Consider the following 17,756-nt stretch of genomic DNA (forward strand, 5'->3'; position numbering starts at 1 on the left):
TGAGACATGCATTGAGGGGAATATGGTCCACGACAACGACGAGCCTGGCTGACAGGGAGGCTAGACGCCGCAGGGACCAAGGTCTCCCGTAAATACGAAGACCACGGGGCCAGCCATTCTCAATCTATTGCCTTAATTCCCCTTTCCCATTGCTACCGCCTGTTCCTTCCGACTGTGGGACAGAACACAACTTCATGATCCCCCCCCCCCCGCCAAGTGCAGGTCTTTGAAGCAAGCACCTAACCCTCACCAAGGTTTCTGAAGTGATTCCTCTGCCCCCCACCCTCTGTCCCCATGCCTAAATGGCTGCCAAGGCCTTCTGTCTGTTCTATTCTGAAATGCCTCTCTGATCAGTCCTTTGCACTACATATCCACTCTGGCTTCCCAATTCAGGCCCTCACTTCTCACCCGAATGAGTGCAGAAGCTTCCTGAGATTCCCCAACTCTGATCTCTCCTCTGTGCCGATTATCTTTCATAGGATCACTGGTTAGCTTTCTTTAAAGAGAGTAATTTACCAACCCCCACTCATGTTGCCTTCTATGCAATTTCATCGGCTCCATATTTTATACAGAATAAAGTTCAAATTCTTTGGCATAGCATTGAAAAGACTTGACTATCTGCCCCTAATCTAACTATAGAGCCAGATTTCATCACCCTTCTAGAAATTCTACCCTTTCGTATGTCAGACTACTATTTTCCCTGGCACATCCCACCCGCAGGCGTCTTCCAAGCTCAAGTGGCCACTCCTCAGTGCTCTCCTACGGCCCTACACTAGACTCTGAGCCCCTCAAGGGTGCAGCTCATTTCCTAGTGTTTTTGAACCCCCAGCACCAAGCACAGTACCTGGCACACAGCAGAGGCTAAATAAATGTTTGCAGTTGCTTTCTAAAAGATTTTTACTAGCAGAAACAAAGGAGAAAGAGTAAAAAGGCTACACACCCTTTCCCTTCTCCTTTTTTTGCCACTCAGACCCTGTAAGGAAAGACAAAGTCACAAAACAGCATGGTCCAGTGGGAAGCACACAGGGTTTGGAATCGGAAGACCTAAACTTAAGTCCTTGCTCTGTCACTTACTAGTTATGCATCTTTGGGCAAGTCATCACCTTTTCTGGTCTCAAATTCCTCATCAGTATTCTACTTCAGAAGGTCATGAGGATCAAATGGCTTATGTAAAATATGGGAAAGCACTTCATAAGGTATATGGAGAGGCAAGAGGCAAATGTGACCAAATGAAACATCTTTTTAAACGAAAATGGTAGGTCCTAGGCTGAGAATCCCAGGATTAAAAGGGAGGGATCCTGGTGGGCAGCTAGTGGAACTACTGGATATTTGACCTCTAAGGTCTGGAGTGGGGGTGGTGGGGTGGGAGGGGGAGACTGGTTCTCAAACAGGGTGGGGTGGGGAGAAACACCTGGGGGTCTGGGCACATATTCTGAATATGGTCCCCAAGAGAATCTGACACCAGCGTCCAATACCACCTCTTAAGAAAAAGTGTTCTATGTCAGTGCTTCTCAGCTCTGGCTCTGCATCAGAGACATCTGGGGTCCAATTTCCAAAACTACAGTAGGCCTGGGGTACAGAAAGATGTACTTGTAACAAATGCCATAGGATTCTGATGTACCAACAGGTTTGGGAATAAGATTTGTCACCTATCAGAGAAAAATCAAACTCTGCTCATTCCTACGGATTTTTGTCACAGGACCTTTCAGGGTGGGGGAAGGGATGAAAAAGGAAGATGGTGATTCTGGTTGGGTAAAGGGTAGGTCAGAGACTGCAGGTGATGTGGAATGGGAGATGAACTGGCAGTGGGATGGAAAGAGTCAACATGGAGATTTGCCCTTCTCCTCACCCCCACCACTGCAGGCACCACCCTGGGGTGAGGGGTTGGCCCAGGCAGCACTGGGGGGGGGGAGAGAAAAGAAATCCCAAGCTGTAGCAGTGGGGAGAAAGGAAGTTCCTGCGGTCTTATGGTTTTCTAGGTGGCTGCCCATATAAGAGGCTATACCTAAGTTGGGGACTGCCTGGACTGTACTGACTGCCATAAATGGGCAGGAAGAACATTAATTTTCTGAGGGTAAACTACCTTTGGAATTTGAAGTTTCAAGGGCTTTGCCCTTGAAATGTTTACCTTCGATGACATTTTCTTTGTATATGGTGGCCAATTTAAAGATGAGTTAAGCTCTTGAGATGAATTACTATTCCACATTCCAATCTCTACATCCTCCTCCTCTTCCCAGCCAGTGGGGCGATTTCCAGGCAATGGCATATCATCACCACACCAGCCATCTTGCATAGATTTTGGCCCTAATTGTAGATTTGTGATATAAAGAGAAACATGCTTTAATCAAACAGTTCTTTATAGAGGATGAGCACTCATTAAGGGGGTTGTATGGGGAACCTTAAAAAAAAACCCACTTTCATTTCCCTTCCCAAATTTACATGGTAGGAATGTATGTTTTAAACTGATTTGAAGTTTCCACTAAGCAAGACTTTTTTTAAAGTAATCTCTACACCCAACATGGGACCAGAACCCACGACCCTGAGATCAAGAGTTGCGTGCTCTACCAACTGAGCCGGTGAGGCATGCCTAAACAAGAATTTTTTTTTAATAAAAAAGTTCAGGGGCGTCTGGGTGGCTCGGTCAGTTAAGTGTCCGACTCTTGATCTCAACTCAGATCAGATCTTGATCTTAGGGTCGTGAGTTCAAGAGCTCCATTGGGCTCCACCCTGGGTGTGGAGCCTACTTAAAAAAAAAAAAAAAAAATCAATGAAACATCTCCCATGCTTTTTACAGACAGAAGGCTCCTAACATGGAACAATGGTGGCCTTCTTGTTCATACTCATTTAACAACCTGCATGGCAACACACAGGGCAAACAGGATCAAGGAAATTTCAACAAATTCATTTTGATATATATTTTCAAAGAGAATGGCCAAAAAAGTATTGCAAGTTATAAGCAGAAAGTATCTCAAGTCTACACTCAGCCTTCGGAATTCCTATGGGGCACCCCACACATAACTTAATGGGATAGTGACAATGTTCATCTGAATGTTGAATCAGGTCCCTCCTGAACTCTGTTCATTTTCTGTATAATATTCAGGGAGTTATTTGGAACCTGAGCCAGACAGTTTGGGTATGTGTTCACAGGATTATAAATCCAGTCTTTCAAGTTAGATAACATGAAGTTGCTTGACTAGGTCATCTTATTTGATAAAACATAACTTAGATTTGGTGAAGTACATGCAAATCCTTTGTAGTTAACACAGTTCTAAGGAAAAACAAGAAAATTCAGAAAGCTAAAAGAGCAAACCAAGTTACAAATTCGAAGAGGCAAACAGTGAAATCATCTAATATGATGATACACGGATATATTTATCAATGATATAAACATTATCCGATAACTTAATTATAGACAATGAGAGACCACCGCTGCAACAAAATGGCTACCAGGAATTACCAATAACTTACCAGATTTGCTTAATGCTTGAGGACCAACAGAGCTGGAGCCCCACGTGGATGTGTTGGATGCCGCAGCAATGGGCTCCCCCCAGCTGGGACCACTGTCTATGGGTTTACCCCATGCTGAAGTACCATTATCCACAGTTGTGGCTGGAGTAGAAGGCTCCCCCCAGGGCTCACCCCAGCCTTTGAAAAGTGTGGGAAAAGAAGTCATCAGCACATGGTAGGGTGGCGGTGGAATAAGGGGCAATAAGGAATACTTAGGGAACAAAAGATGAAGACTTTCACATTCACAGATCAAATAATGATGCTGTGATGGGCATAAACAATGGCATCTGTTTTATGCAAAGAAGACAAATCATTATCATAATTTAACTGCACGGTGTGAATCCCGCCCCCCCAGAGCAGATTGTTCTGAATGACCTCAATTATGGTGAGTCAACCTCCTCTGAAAATGAATTTAATTCATGGAAAAGTCAAGTAATTCTGAGCCAAACCTACTGAATCCAAGCGGGTTATCAAGCTGGGTAACTGTGTGCATACACTTTTTACCATAGGTGCAACCTTTCAACATCACTGTTCTGGGGCAAAACAAAAACAAAAACAAAAAACCAAACCAACTGTAAGACTAACAATACCTAGGCATCCTATTTGTATACATGCTGGACAATGCTTCTTAAAAATTCTGAGGTTATCACATTGTCCAAAGCAAAGCTGTAAACATCACTCAAAAGAACCAAAACAGCCTTTCCCTTAGATACATACCTGTAAGAATTAAATCTAAATTAATACAATAAACTATACTTGGGGGAAAAAAATTGGATGCTGAAAGGTTAGCTCATGATAACACTCCTAGCGCTAACTCCGATGGACTGATTATTACTCATTAAAATATCCATTAACAAAGACAATGCATTCCAATGACACTTCATGAAGATGTCATTGTCAAGATAATCTGCAGATAGGAATTAGCTCGTTGTGAGAGTGGGAATATGTGGGAAGACGCCAGAAAGGTATTACCAAATGTTTGAAGTACAAACATATACACTGTATAACTATCAGACGTGGATTTCATGCCTACTTAAATAAATCCTTTTTAAGGCCAAATATAGCACCTGGTATTTAGGAAGTATTGTATTTGGATGCTTGTTTTATTTCTGGAGACACTGTAATCAAATAACAACACCAAAAAGCAACGGCTTTGCTCAGAAGAACTAAGAGGTGTAGGGCCTTCCCACGTGACACCACTTTCCCGACTTTGCCTTCTGAAGTCTTCCTAGCAGAGAACGGAGTATGTGAGACTCACAACCAGCGCGGCCACAGGCAGAGCTCTGTTCCCTGATGTTAAATGCCCTGTGTATTATTTTCTTCCCTAGAAGCTCCTCCTGGATTAGAGGGGGAAAGCCCTTTGTGTGCCTATCCAAATACTCTGTTAAAAAAACCTGATAGCAGCAACAGTACATTGAAAAGAGGCTTACAAGGCTGTGAAGTATCTTGTAACACGGTCAGACCACATTAAGCAAACACTTACCAGAGCCACTGCCCGCCTCTTTGCTGGAGATGGCACTTGCAGACGGTAGCAACGGGTGTACCTGTGCTTGCTGGTCTGAACGGCTGCTGCCATTTGGGACGTTTTTGTTCCACATGTTCACATTTTTGTAGTTGTATTTGCTCGGATCTCCCCAAGCTGAAGTTCCGTCGTCAATCTCCATTTTGCGACGTATGGATTCTGGGGATGGTTCCTCCCAGCCTGTGGGCTCTTCTTCTTTTGTTGGGGCTGGTATAGGTCCTCCCAGCCAGCCTGTACCAGGAGGTTTGCCTGTAGCTGGTGGGATTCCCCAAGACCCGACAATGTCTTGTGGCTTGTTCCAGTCTGGAGAACTGACTGGCTTTGACGAATCTCCCCAACCTAGAGACTGATTAGACTTTGGAGGATCTCCCCATCCCTGGGAAGGATTAGGTTTAGAAGATTCATCCCATCCTGATGAATTATTTGGATTTATGTTATTTCCCCAAGTAAAGGAACTAGTTTTACCAAGTTCGTTCCAACCGGAAACGGACCTGTCACTGTCACTACCTCCTGAGCTAGATTTCTTATTAGCCTCACCCCAATGGTTACTCCTTGAAGTTTCCCCCCAGTTATCACCAGCAGAAACGGACCACCCTTGGTTTGATTTTTGTCCATCACCCCATCCCTGTTTGCTCTTTTGCGAATCATTCCATGCGGACTTCTCTTCTTTGCTGTTCCCCCACTGATTGCTCTTGACCATTCCTGTAGCAGCAGAGTCATCTTCCCATCCCCCCTGGCAGCTTGAGCCTTTGGAATCTCCCCACCTCAGAGCAGGTTTGGGATCTCCCCACCCCGATACAGATGAGGTATCATTACTAGTAGGGCTAGTCTTATCTATACATGCCCCTGAGTTAAAAGTCTGTGTGGCAGAGCTTCCCCAGGCCTCTGTCCCATTGTCAGTCTTTCTTTCCCCTCTAGGTGATGTTTCCGTATCCCAGGCAGTATTCTGCTTAATAGGAGTCTGTCCCCAACCGGAGTTGGAGAGGACACGTGGATCCAAGTCAGTTCTGTTTACGATGCTTTGGAGTAATGTGTGCTGATCGATTTTTCTCCTATCTCTACTCTGATTTTCCCCAGTTGCTTTCTCCTCGAGGCGTCCAGTGCTTTCTGTACTACCTTCACTCTCCACTGTACCTCCTGTTTTGGCCCACACGCTGTTCTGCTCATTTGTCTGAGATGTGGCAGAACCCTGATCCTCTTCCTCAGTAGATTTCCATCCGTTTGTAAACTTCTTACCATTGCCATTTGCACTGTCATTGGAATGCTGATTGCTAGGCAGTTTGCTCCACTCCACGCTGGGTATATTAGTGCCAGTGTTCTGTGCAGGAGTTCCCCATCCTCGTCGACTTCCTCCAGAATTTGCGCCGTTTCCACTTCCCCATGATGCACTCTGGGAATTCGCTGCCCCCGACTCCCACACGCCTCCTCCTTTATTTGTGTTCACTTGAAAGTTAGTGCCCATAGGCCCATTTATGCCAGGCTGCATTAGAGTTGCATTCACAGTGTCACCATTAGCTTGGCCGTTAGGGCTCGAACATTTGTCTCCAGAGTAATTAGAACCATAGGCACCCCACGTAGTACCGTAAGAGCCTCCACTTTTTGGCTCTCCATTGCTAAGGTGAGAAAGGGAAGTGCCATTCATAACCGACGGAGCCTGTATCTGAGGATGATTCATTGTGCTCACACGCCAGGCCCCTGTATTACTAGGCAGTTCATTATTCTGTACTGAACCGGAGTTTGGTAAACTAGAGGTCATAAAGTTAGTAGTGTTATTTGGTCCAGTCATCTCAGTGGTAATATTCTGAGGTTGACCACTGAATGAAACCTTCTGTGTACCACTTACTTCAGATTCACAAGTTTCCTGAAGGCTTCCCCAGGTACCATGGGTGGAAGAACCACCCACTTTAGAGTTAATACTCTGATTGTTAGGCATCTGGCCTATGGTACTGCACTGAATATTGATGCCAGAACTACCGCTCCCTACAGGCCCTTTGAGGGCAAGTCCATTGTTGTCTAATACTGGCCAGGCACCATGGTTGCTAGCTGAATTCAAAGTGCTTGGATTTAACCCTCCATTTGATGAAGAACTTACAGTGCCCCAAGCATTCATTCTATTGTTGCTGCTTTCTGATTTGCTTTCAGGAGCATCCACAGAGACCTGACATGTGCTTATTATGGCTCCGTGGGAAAAACCCCATGGCCCAGTACTACTTCCATGGCCCACATTATTGCTGCTGCTCCCAACCACAAACTTGCTTTGGGAACCGAGTCCAGTGCTATTCCGAAGGCCATCTTTTTCACCACCGGTGCTCCCTGAAGCCATGATAGTGATGTTTCTCTCTGATTCAGAACTGGAGGCAGAATCAGCATCCATACATTCTGAAGCCAACTCTGGATCACTGCCAGGGGCTGAGGGCCATGCTTCTTTTTCAGGGGAGTCGTTTACAACAGCATTCTTACAATTTGTGCTAGAGTCACTCGGAGAAGACACAGGTCCCCGCTGCGAATTTTCATAATGGGATCCTGAAGTGTTGTGGTTTATATCTAGAATAAAGGAGAAGTACAAAAATTTATGAAGTGTTTGAAAAGACGATAAGTATGTTATAAACGTATGTGGTTCCTCGACAATAACTTGGCAGTATGGTTACAAGGACACTGGTTATACCCCAGCCACCAACTTTTCTTATCCAATCAGTAATTCCACACTACACGGTATTTTGCTGCTTTGTTTACTGATGCTATCCTATGAGCCTAGGGCAGTGCCTGGAAGCAAGAGCCCCTCTCAATAGATATCTGCTGAATGAACAAATGGGTATTCATCAGCAAGTAAAAGAATTTTGGTGTGAGGAAGAACTAGGTTGTAGTAATGTATTAGGATAATGAAGCAACCCAAGCCTAGAGGCCTGACATGGGAAAGAAGGGGTGGGAAGGAGTTGGGTGAGGACAAGTGAACAGGGTGAACTTGACTACATGTATTAGAAATATACCAGAAATCCTTTCCCATCTTCCCTTTCTTAGAGGAGCTTTTTCACACAACTGTTTTGGGGATCAGAACAGGTTTATAAAAACTACAAAGCCTTTTCCATTTTATTTCCATTTCATTAGTGTTTTTATTCAACCTGAAATACTGCACGCAAGTAGGAATATTTTTAGTTGCATCCTCCTTCATAAAAATTCTTAGTTTACCTTCATAGACATGTTTTATAGGAAATCACAGAATTATGATGATTAAAAAGATCAAGAGATGACACTAAACACCATTAATGACCAGTCATGGAATCCTATGATCTTGGACTCACCGCTATGTATTATCATCTAGTTATTTTCCTGTAGGTAGGGGGCAGGCAGTTCTCATGCTTCTAATACCTCCCCAGATTCATTCCTCTCATTCAGTTTAAGAATCTGGTAGTTAGAAGTTCCTCAGAGATATTAACCTGCATAAGATGTCTGCATTTAGACTGTCTTTAGGGGGTTGCTTATATTGTAGTTCTTGACTAGAGTAGTACTCAGAATCCTATGTAGTGTTTTTAAATAACACACATGTTCAAGTCACATCCCAGACTTAACGAACCAACCGCCAGGGATTGTAGGCCTAGAAAGCAAATGTAAACTCTCTACTGGTATATTGCTAATACGGAAAATCAGGTTCATCTTGCATCATTTTCTCTCAAAGCACAATTGTCAAGCAGCAAAACTCTATGAGCTAGAAAGAATAGCAAAAAAAAAAAAAAGGGGGGGGGGGACTAGAGAGAGACCAAAAGTGTACATGTAATTCACCAAATACATGAATCTTAAAGTTCCATAAGAGTCTCTGATCTCCACTCACTGTTTGGGAATCACTGTTTTAAGCTGCCAAATGAAGTCTGTCATCTTTCAGTGCCCATGAGGTTTTTCTCATCAAACGCAGGATACCGAACAGTCTGTCTCAAGGGATAAAAACAAACCAATACACCAGCACCTGCACCACCAGCAATATCATTCAGCACGGATCATGGATCACGTGTTTTCTATCCATTTTTGTCACTGATTCCTTGGAACAACCCTAGGGCAGTTACTACCTTGACTTTGTAGATGGGGAATTCGAGGCCCGGAGGTTAAGTTATAACAAATCACATGAGGAAGGCAGAGATTCAGCACTGGGTAATAAATCAAGGTGGCTGAGAACATGGCTGAACTCTCACAGACACCAAGACTCAAGTTTGGGCTCTATGCAGCAGTTGTATCTGCAAAACAGGGCTACAAACAGTACCTCTTTACCCAGCTGTTAACTGTACTGTCCTGTGTGAAGTATTTAGTTCAGTGCCGAAGTGCTCCACGAGGGGCAGTCTGGTACAGTGATTAAGAGCAAAACTCTGCAACCAGACTGTACCTTAGTTTCCTCATCTGTAAAGGGGGAATAAGAATAGCACCTGTCCTAAACAGTTGCTGGAAAACTAAGTGGTTAATACTTAAAAATGCTATGAACCATATCTGACTCAAATTAGATACTTAATAAATGAGGGCTGTTATTATTACTAATTAATACATATTGACGACTCTCGTGATTTTTTTCAAAGCACATTTTTCACCCCACCACGTCTACCTCATGAGGAGCAAAATGAGAAATCATACAACTTGCTTACTTTAAATCTCTACTTAAAGATCTCAAACAGAACGCTAACTCCTGGATTATCCCCCCACAGATGCCTCTTCCCAAATGGGAAAAAAAAATACTGTTTCTTTATGGTTTTCTTCATCTCAGTAAGTTTCCTAAAACCTAAGATTTATTCTTGCTCATTTACTGTGCATGGCAAATCCCAAACACCACCAAGCCCCAAATCCAACCACTTTTCTCCAGATCTAACAATCCAGCAACCATCACCATCATCATCACCTCAAAGACATGAGTAAAAGTACCTGTTGCCACTGTTTGTTTTCTCACACTCGCCACTGTTTCCTGCCACTTCCACCCCGCAGGAGTAACAAAGCAAGATTGGGAATGTCAGACAAAACGACCTAGGCTGAACACGAAAGGACAGACCCGGAATTTAACAGTGCAACAGCAGAAGCATTCTCATACCGACAGGGCAAAGGCAGGGTACTTGTCCTCAACACTAATACTCTGCCTTGTGCTGGAAGTACTGACCGATGGAAGAGGACCCAGAAAAAAGGTAAGCATAGCAGAAAAGAAACAAAATAGGGTAACATGTAAAAAGCAATAGTTTTCCTGTATGTCAGAAGTAGTGGACAAGAAAATGTGATTGAGAAAAGATCCTAACTCCAACAGCCACAAAAACTATAAAGCAACTTGGAATAAAGCTAACAGAAATATTTAAAGTCATGCATGATTACATTTTATTGCAGGCCACTGAAGACAACTCGATTAAGTACAGAAACTTGTTCCTGAATAGGAAGATAGAATAATATTCTTTCTTAGAATTTAATTATAAGAAATTGCTAACAAGAGTCTGTAACCTGGTTAAAGTGATTTAAAAATCCACATAAAACATGAGAGCGAGAAAGAAAACTTCAGTGGTGGGGTGGGGGTGGGGGGAGCTGCAGAGTTATGCGACAGCTAACCAGTGCCCACTGCCAGAGTAGCTAAACTTCAGCTGAACGGCACAAGGAAGCCAGGGACAGACCCAAGTGTTTGTCAAACATTAGTATTTTAAATCAGTAGGAGAAAAGGAATATTTGATACTTTTAAAAGATTTCTTAAAATCAGAAAATTTATCAAAAATAATTTCATCTGACTAATGTGTTAAAAGATGAAACCATGAAGTTACCAGTGAATGAGAATTTTTTATGCATAAAAGCAAAGACACCACAAAAGAAATGACACAGATTTGACTACTTACCCAAAATGTGAAGTCATTTATGTCAGAATACATCAAAAGCAAGGAAACAAACAAACAAAAAAACCCCCAGCAAATAGTAGGATCCATTCTGCAAACCAAACTCTATCACCTTTAATGTTAGTAAAAATTTCTCTCAGCATCTGGTCATGACCTTGTTTGGAGAGGGCGAGGATGGTCTAAATTTGTCTTTTGCTATATATTCCTATGTATTTTAGGAAAATGAGAGACACCGTCAGCATTTATTGGCTAAAATTTCATTTTTAATCTAAAAACTACTTGATACTTTCAAAAACCAAAATTAAAAGGCTGTATCAAAAACTACATTTACCAAGGATCTTTTGGTTATGAAAAATGTATAGCTCAGACAGAGGTGGGGAGATCCCAGTCTAACCAGAGCTGTGAAAAGAAGAGGACTCCTCAGCAAGTGCAACTAAAACATTTCACAGAGACAGAGACTCTTTCAGAATTGGGAGAAGTGAATTTTAATGTTTCCCTTACAGACAGGAAGCCAAACCCATCATCACGAATGATCCAGAGGATAAACACAGAGGAACATAATTAACAATCCTGTTAAGTTTTTCCAGGGAAAAACAGTAAGACTGTGAAGCCCCGAGCTGGTAGGAGGAAAGGGGGCAGCTGAGTTTTACGGAGTGTGGTGCAAAATACAAATTTTTACACACTGCACTGATGTAGGCAAGTGAAGATTTGGAAGACTGTGCCTTACTAAAGAACAGTGGAAATCCAAAATCATACCATCAGCTCCCACTTTCACACAGGAGAACTGGAGCAGCTCTAGCACCTCACCTCAGAAAGAACAGTGCACTTCACGGCACCTATTCACAAAGATCAAAGGGCTATGTGGGGGCAGAGCGAAGACTTGTGATAATTCAAGTGATTTGTAAAGAAACAGTATAATCTGCTCAGAAAGAATTTAAGTCCAGGAAAATTCATTTGTTTTTCTTATTAAATATACAGCATGTAACAAACAAAATAGTTAAATACGTGCCTTCTGCCTTAAAGACTTTTCCTTGTCACCAGAAGGGCAAAGTCTTCAGAAGTAAATGTACTCGGGTTTTAGAGTATTTCTGAGAAATATGACATGTTATCACTTGAGAATATGCGAGAACCTGACATGCACAATTTCAAACAGCACTCGGTGACAAAGGTCAAATGTTTCTTTCAGTTACTCCGGTCTCTAGTCCAGGGGCTGGCAAACTTCTTCTGTAAAGGCCCAATTAGTGAATATTTTCAGTTTTGGCAGCCAGATGGTCTCTGTGGCAACCACTCTGCCATTGTCGCCTGAAAGCAGCCAGAGACAACATGTAAATGAGTGGGCGTGGCAGTCTTCCAATAAAACCAGACTGAAATGGGCTGCAAGCCATCATCTGTTCTAGATTAAAGACGACAAAAGTAATACTACCAATCAAATGCAATGCATGGATCATGACTGGTCTCTGGTCTGAGAGATGAGGTCAGGATGGTGGGGAGACAGCCATAACAGACAATCTAAGGGCTGCTGCTCTACACCGGATGGTGAGGGCCTCCACTAGGGCCGTGCTGATGGCCGTGCACACAAGAGAGCAGAGCTGAGAGACGTTTTGGAATTGAAATCAGCAGGACATGGGGGTGAACCAGTGGCCTGTGAGACATGGAGATGGCCAAACATGATTTTAAGATTTCTAGATGGGTGGTGACTGGGTGTGCCTACCTTTTGAGCAACAGAACTCAGAAAATGACACTGGTGGGGCGCCTGGGTGGCGCAGCCGTTAAGCGTCTGCCTTCGGCTCAGGGCGTGATCCCAGCGTTATGGGATCGAGCCCCACATCAGGCTCCTCCGCTATGAGCCTGCTTCTACCTCTCCCACTCCCCCTGCTTATGTTCCCTCTCTTGCTGGCTGTCTTTGTCAAATAAATAAAATCTTAAAAAAAAAAAAAAAAAAAAAGAAAATGACACTGGTATGTGGCAAGACGAGGAGTTCAATTTTGGATGTGTGGAGCTTAAGGGGCCCGACATCAGCTGAAGACATCGGAAGGCATGAACCTAAAACTCAGGAGAGATCTGAAGCAAAGCTGCAGGAGGGAATAAAATCTGAAAACTGGTCAAAGAAAAGAGAAAGAATGAAAGAGCTTTAAGGAAGAGGAAGTGATCAACAATAAAAAAAAGTCACTGTCTATGAAGATGAAACGGAAAAGCCTGTTGTTGTTTTTTTCACCACAGCTACAACTGAAAATCACTAAGCCTGGATTTGACATTCGGAAGACCAATGACCTTAGTAAGAGCTATTTTAGTCAAGTGAGCAGGAGCCAGATTACAGAGGACTGAAGTCATGTATTAGGGACTGCAAACATAGACTATTCTGTAAGAAGGGGGAGGAGAGAAAGTCTATAATGTCCTCAAGAGACTGGGGTTTAATTTTTTTTCTTAAGAAAGATGATACAAACGTAACTATGTTTACAGACCAAGGGGGAAGGGGTACAAGTAGAGAGTAAGAACTGGAACTTCCAGGACAGGAAGGATAGATCCCACACTGAAAACACAGTAAAGAGCATAGGCAGATGGACAACATTTTCATCTTTAAATGTTTCTGGAAACTTTAAAATTTTTTCCCCATTAAAACAGCCCCATTTCTTGGTCATTCACCATTACAGCTCAAATGTCCTTGAGGTTCTTTTAAAAAAAAAGAAAAGAAAAATTCAAACGTAGTAAAGGCTATAAAGATTAATACAGACAATACCCACATACTCCTCCCCTTAAGAAATACACTAATAGAGAAAACTCCTGTGTACCCCTTCTCTGATCACATCTTCCTTCCACAGTGGGTCACTGAGCGGGGACCCTCAAATCTGAACTCATCCCTAAGCAACACAGAAGCTTTACATTTTATATAAATGGTATCATACTATAAACAAACAATGACATTCTTGGGACAACCAGTGGAAATGTGAACACAAACTACCTATTACAAGATCGGCTGAATGTGCCTCCCCTTTTGCCTAAGGGTGGATCGTAGTATCATGGTTGTACAGGAGGCTATCCTTATTCTCAGGGGATTTCCTGTGGAAGTATTAAAGGTGAAATATAATGAATGTACATATGTGTGCATATGTATGTACATATGATGGGGAAGGTGTACATGTCCGGTTGAGGAGGAAGGTGAAGGAAGGAGTGGAAAGGAGCTATGTGTGTGAAGTCAAGATGGGAAAACACTAACTGCTGGACCTGGGTGCAGAGTATATGGGTATTTGTTTCTCTATTCTTTTAGCTTCGTGGTACATGTCAGCTGGATGATAAAATGTGTGCTGGAATACTCTGGACCATAAGAACAATACTGCTGCCAGCCCTGTTAGGTATATGATTGCCACCCCCCCCCCCGCCTTCAGACCCTCTATTACATGAAGCCCTGTAAGTCCCCCAGCTTCGAGAGTTATGTGGGCAGTAGCAGAGCCCAACACCCTAAGGCTCTAAGAAATCAACTGCCCAAGAGAAGTCTTGATGTTGACTGAAAGCATCACTTAGTGTCTGAGGTATAGCCACAAACTGGCAGCTGAGCCCACAGAGCTGTCTCGTTTGACCAGAGCAGGGTTCTACAGGCTTGTAAAGGCATTCAGGTGGGGTACAAAGCCAATATATTTACCCCTGCCCCCATCACTCCTTTTCATCTGCTACTTCACTTACCTGCTGGCCTGAAGGTGCTCAGCTTAGGTTCTCTGATTTATAAAGTATATTCTCATCTAGGGACTATCCCTGCTCCCTGATTGCACTGAATGAACAAGAACTGAATTATGTGAGGACAAGGGAAGTGTATCCAGCACTGTACCCCTCACTTTTACCACAAAAACTTTAAGTAAACTTTTGTGTGCATATTTATTGTATGTATTGACCTACACGTCAAATCTACTCCTTTAACTGTATTTGCTCAGGAAACAAAAAAGTGAAACAGAAATACCAACATAAAAACAGTTCAGATTATGTTCACATAGTTCTGAACTACCTCTGATTCACAACACGCAACTTTTGTGTTTGCAGACTACTCCTCATGCTGTGTGTAACGTACATGACACTGCTCTTCACTGATCTCTGGTCTGTAAGGTTAGGACGGAATGTGTTAACATAGCGTGTGTGCGGCAGCGAACACCCCATGAGGGTTAGTCGCCGGACCACTGTGATCATCACTGTTGTAAATAACCTCAGAGGCCAGGGCAGACCTAACGGTCTAAGAAGCCCTCCCTAGTTCACAGACACCTGATGGTCTCTTATGGGCTGAAGTTGCTACTACTCCTAGTAGCACCTACACAGATATTTTAATGTAAATATGTGACCTATGCTGGTAAGTGGGGATTCACAAATGTTTTTAAAAAAGACAAAAGCACAGATCTGGTTTTCCTGCACAGTGCTCTGCCTTGGTCATCCACATCAATTCCAGACCTCGGGCAGAGACTGCTGTGCCCTCCTGGCTTCTATTCCCACCTCCACATGAACGCGGTGCCCCTTCGTCAAGTCCTCTGTGGAACAAGGTGGGTATTTGTCCTTCTCAGCCTTTGCTGGAAGACTTCTTCTATGCTCACATAGGCCTTCTTTTCATCTGAATGCACACCTTTAATACTTTTGGAATTTCTGACCCATACCCATTTGTGAGAAACATTCTTACACTCCTATTGTTTCCATTTCAAAAACACCTTTGTTCCCAAATTTTGAAAATGGTACTCAACATACCATTTTCTAAATTTACAAGCCCACTTCCCTGTTCATTTTGTTAAGTGTGATACCACCACTGTTTAGCTTGTAATAGGTAGGTACTCAAGCATTCTCTGTGCAAGTAGCCTCTCCTAAGGCTTTGATCACATTAAAAAAAAAAAAAAAACAACATACCGATGACTCACTATATCTGCTTCCAACCTCATTTCTCAGATGAACTTCAAGCCAAATTAACTGCTTGGTGTTACATGTAATATGTTTAAACCAGACTCTTCTTCCTGAAAAGTACGGGTCCTTCTGCAAAAGTCTGAGGGAATATAATTCATTCAGTACCTAAATATCAGGTGCTAAGCTACGTGCTTAAACACATCACATAATTTAATACTCAAAGCAACCATATAGGTTGGGCACTAATATCCATACTTTACAGTTTAGGAGAGGGTCGAGGTAAGTTAAGTGATTTGGTCAAGCCCACATAAGGTAGTAAGTGGCTAGGGGGGTTAGTATTAACTCAGGGTCATAACTTAAGTTTGTATCCATTCCAATAATAATGTGCTGCTCTAATTACCCATGCTAGAAAAATCACATTTGTGTCCTCTTCCTCCTTACCTACCACACCCAGCATGGTGCCCAAGTACAGCAAGCCTGTTACAAGCACAGCTTTGGAGTCAGAAAGATCTTGATGTAATGCCAGCTCTGCGACTTGCTAGCTGTGCAGTACCATAACAGCATGGACAGAGGAGTTCCTAATACATATAAGAGAGCACAGAGACAGAGAGTAACTCTTGCTGGGACAGTTAGCAATGGCTGCTCGGATGAGACGCAGACCCATGGAGCAATTAAGTAACGTGCCCAAGGTCACAAACGCTGGTATATGTGGAGCCAGGATTTAAAAACCTGGTGCATTTGGCTCTAGAGACTTTGTTCATAACCAGTATATGCTAGTGTTTTCATGCGTGGGAACCCTGATTCTCTTCAATTCTCTATCTGGCTTGTAGTAAATGCTTCAAAATAGTTTGAGGAATGAATGGACTAACAAACCATCAGAGCCTATCAGAACATACTGAAACAAACTGGCCTTTGAGAAACTGTAATCACATACATTGTCTGCCTCCCCATCATTATGGAGCTCAGAAAGGCCCTTCTGTGGCCATCACTGAATGCACGTGCTCTCTGAACACCATTTCCATGTGCCGTGGTCTTTCTCTAGCACAGCGTAACCGAGCGATCATGGGCAAGTGATCGAAAGTCTTGGTGCCTTAGTTTCCTCTACTGAAAAGTGATGATAAGAATAACTCGGGCCTGGGGCGCCTGGGTGGCATAGCGGTTAAGCGTCTGCCTTCGGCTCAGGGTGTGATCCTGGCGTTATGGGATCGAGCCCCGCATCAGGCTCCTCCGCTATGAGCCTGCTTCTTCCTCTCCCACTCCCCCTGCTTGTGTTCCCTCTCTCGCTGGCTGTCTCCATCTCTGTTGAATAAATAAATAACATCTTTAAAAAAAAAAAAAAAAAAAAGAATAACTCGGGCCTCATAGGGCTGTTGAGGATTCATTGCAATAATATGTACAACTGCTTAGCACATATGCTTAGGGGGGCAGTGCTCAATTTTAGCTGTAGTCTTATCGATTTAAGCTATAAGCTGCTAATGAAAATGGGTAGAACCTGGAGGGAGGGTGACTAAAATAATCATTTAAAGAGTAGGATGGGCAGTCAGCTTACAGGAAACATTTCAGGATTCCCCCATTCATAACTCCCTGCACAGAACTCTTATTTTGCAACGCAGGTACTGACGGACACAAATACATCCCCAAAAAGCCATGAATGTATCAACTTGCTGCGCTAATGAGGACGGTTGGAGTCTCGTAAGAAATGCCTTCTCTCACCTGACTGGTTTTTGCTGTTCTGCACCTCTCCGTTATTTTGTGGCTGTTGATTTGTTAAAGCACTGCTTTCTGACTGGCTGCTTAACACTTTAACAGCAGATCCCAGGTTTGCTGCTATGACAGGAAAATGCTGACCCCTCTTTAGAAGCTGTTTGTGTTCCTGGTGGCGAAATCGTGGTGGTACTTCTCGCGGATACCGAGGCAAGGCCTGTGCTGGCTGCGGCGGCTGCTGTGGCGGCTGCTGTGGCGGCTGTGGCTGCTGTGGCGGCTGTGGCTGCTGCTGCTGCTGCTGCTGCTGCTGCTGCTGCTGCTGC

General features: G+C 43.4%; 1 protein-coding gene across 1 annotated transcript in view; it reads right to left on the reverse strand.

Annotated features, from left to right (window-relative positions):
• TNRC6A (trinucleotide repeat containing adaptor 6A) overlaps window positions 1–17,756 on the reverse strand; it is a 101,702-nt gene that overhangs the window by 31,110 nt on the left and 52,836 nt on the right. Inside the window, exons 5-9 of the mRNA XM_040635208.1 lie at window positions 17,443–17,756; window positions 4,991–7,573; window positions 3,469–3,645; window positions 2,129–2,304; window positions 941–973 (exon numbers count right to left, since the gene is read on the reverse strand). The exon at window positions 17,443–17,756 is cut by the window's right edge and continues 166 nt beyond it. Coding sequence (XP_040491142.1) covers window positions 941–973; window positions 2,129–2,304; window positions 3,469–3,645; window positions 4,991–7,573; window positions 17,443–17,756 — 3,283 coding nt within the window. The remainder of the gene's footprint in view (window positions 1–940; window positions 974–2,128; window positions 2,305–3,468; window positions 3,646–4,990; window positions 7,574–17,442) is intronic.

Source organism: Ursus maritimus, unplaced genomic scaffold (assembly GCF_017311325.1).
Source record: "Ursus maritimus isolate PB19 unplaced genomic scaffold, ASM1731132v1 scaffold_2, whole genome shotgun sequence".
Classification (NCBI taxonomy): Eukaryota; Metazoa; Chordata; class Mammalia; order Carnivora; family Ursidae; genus Ursus; species Ursus maritimus.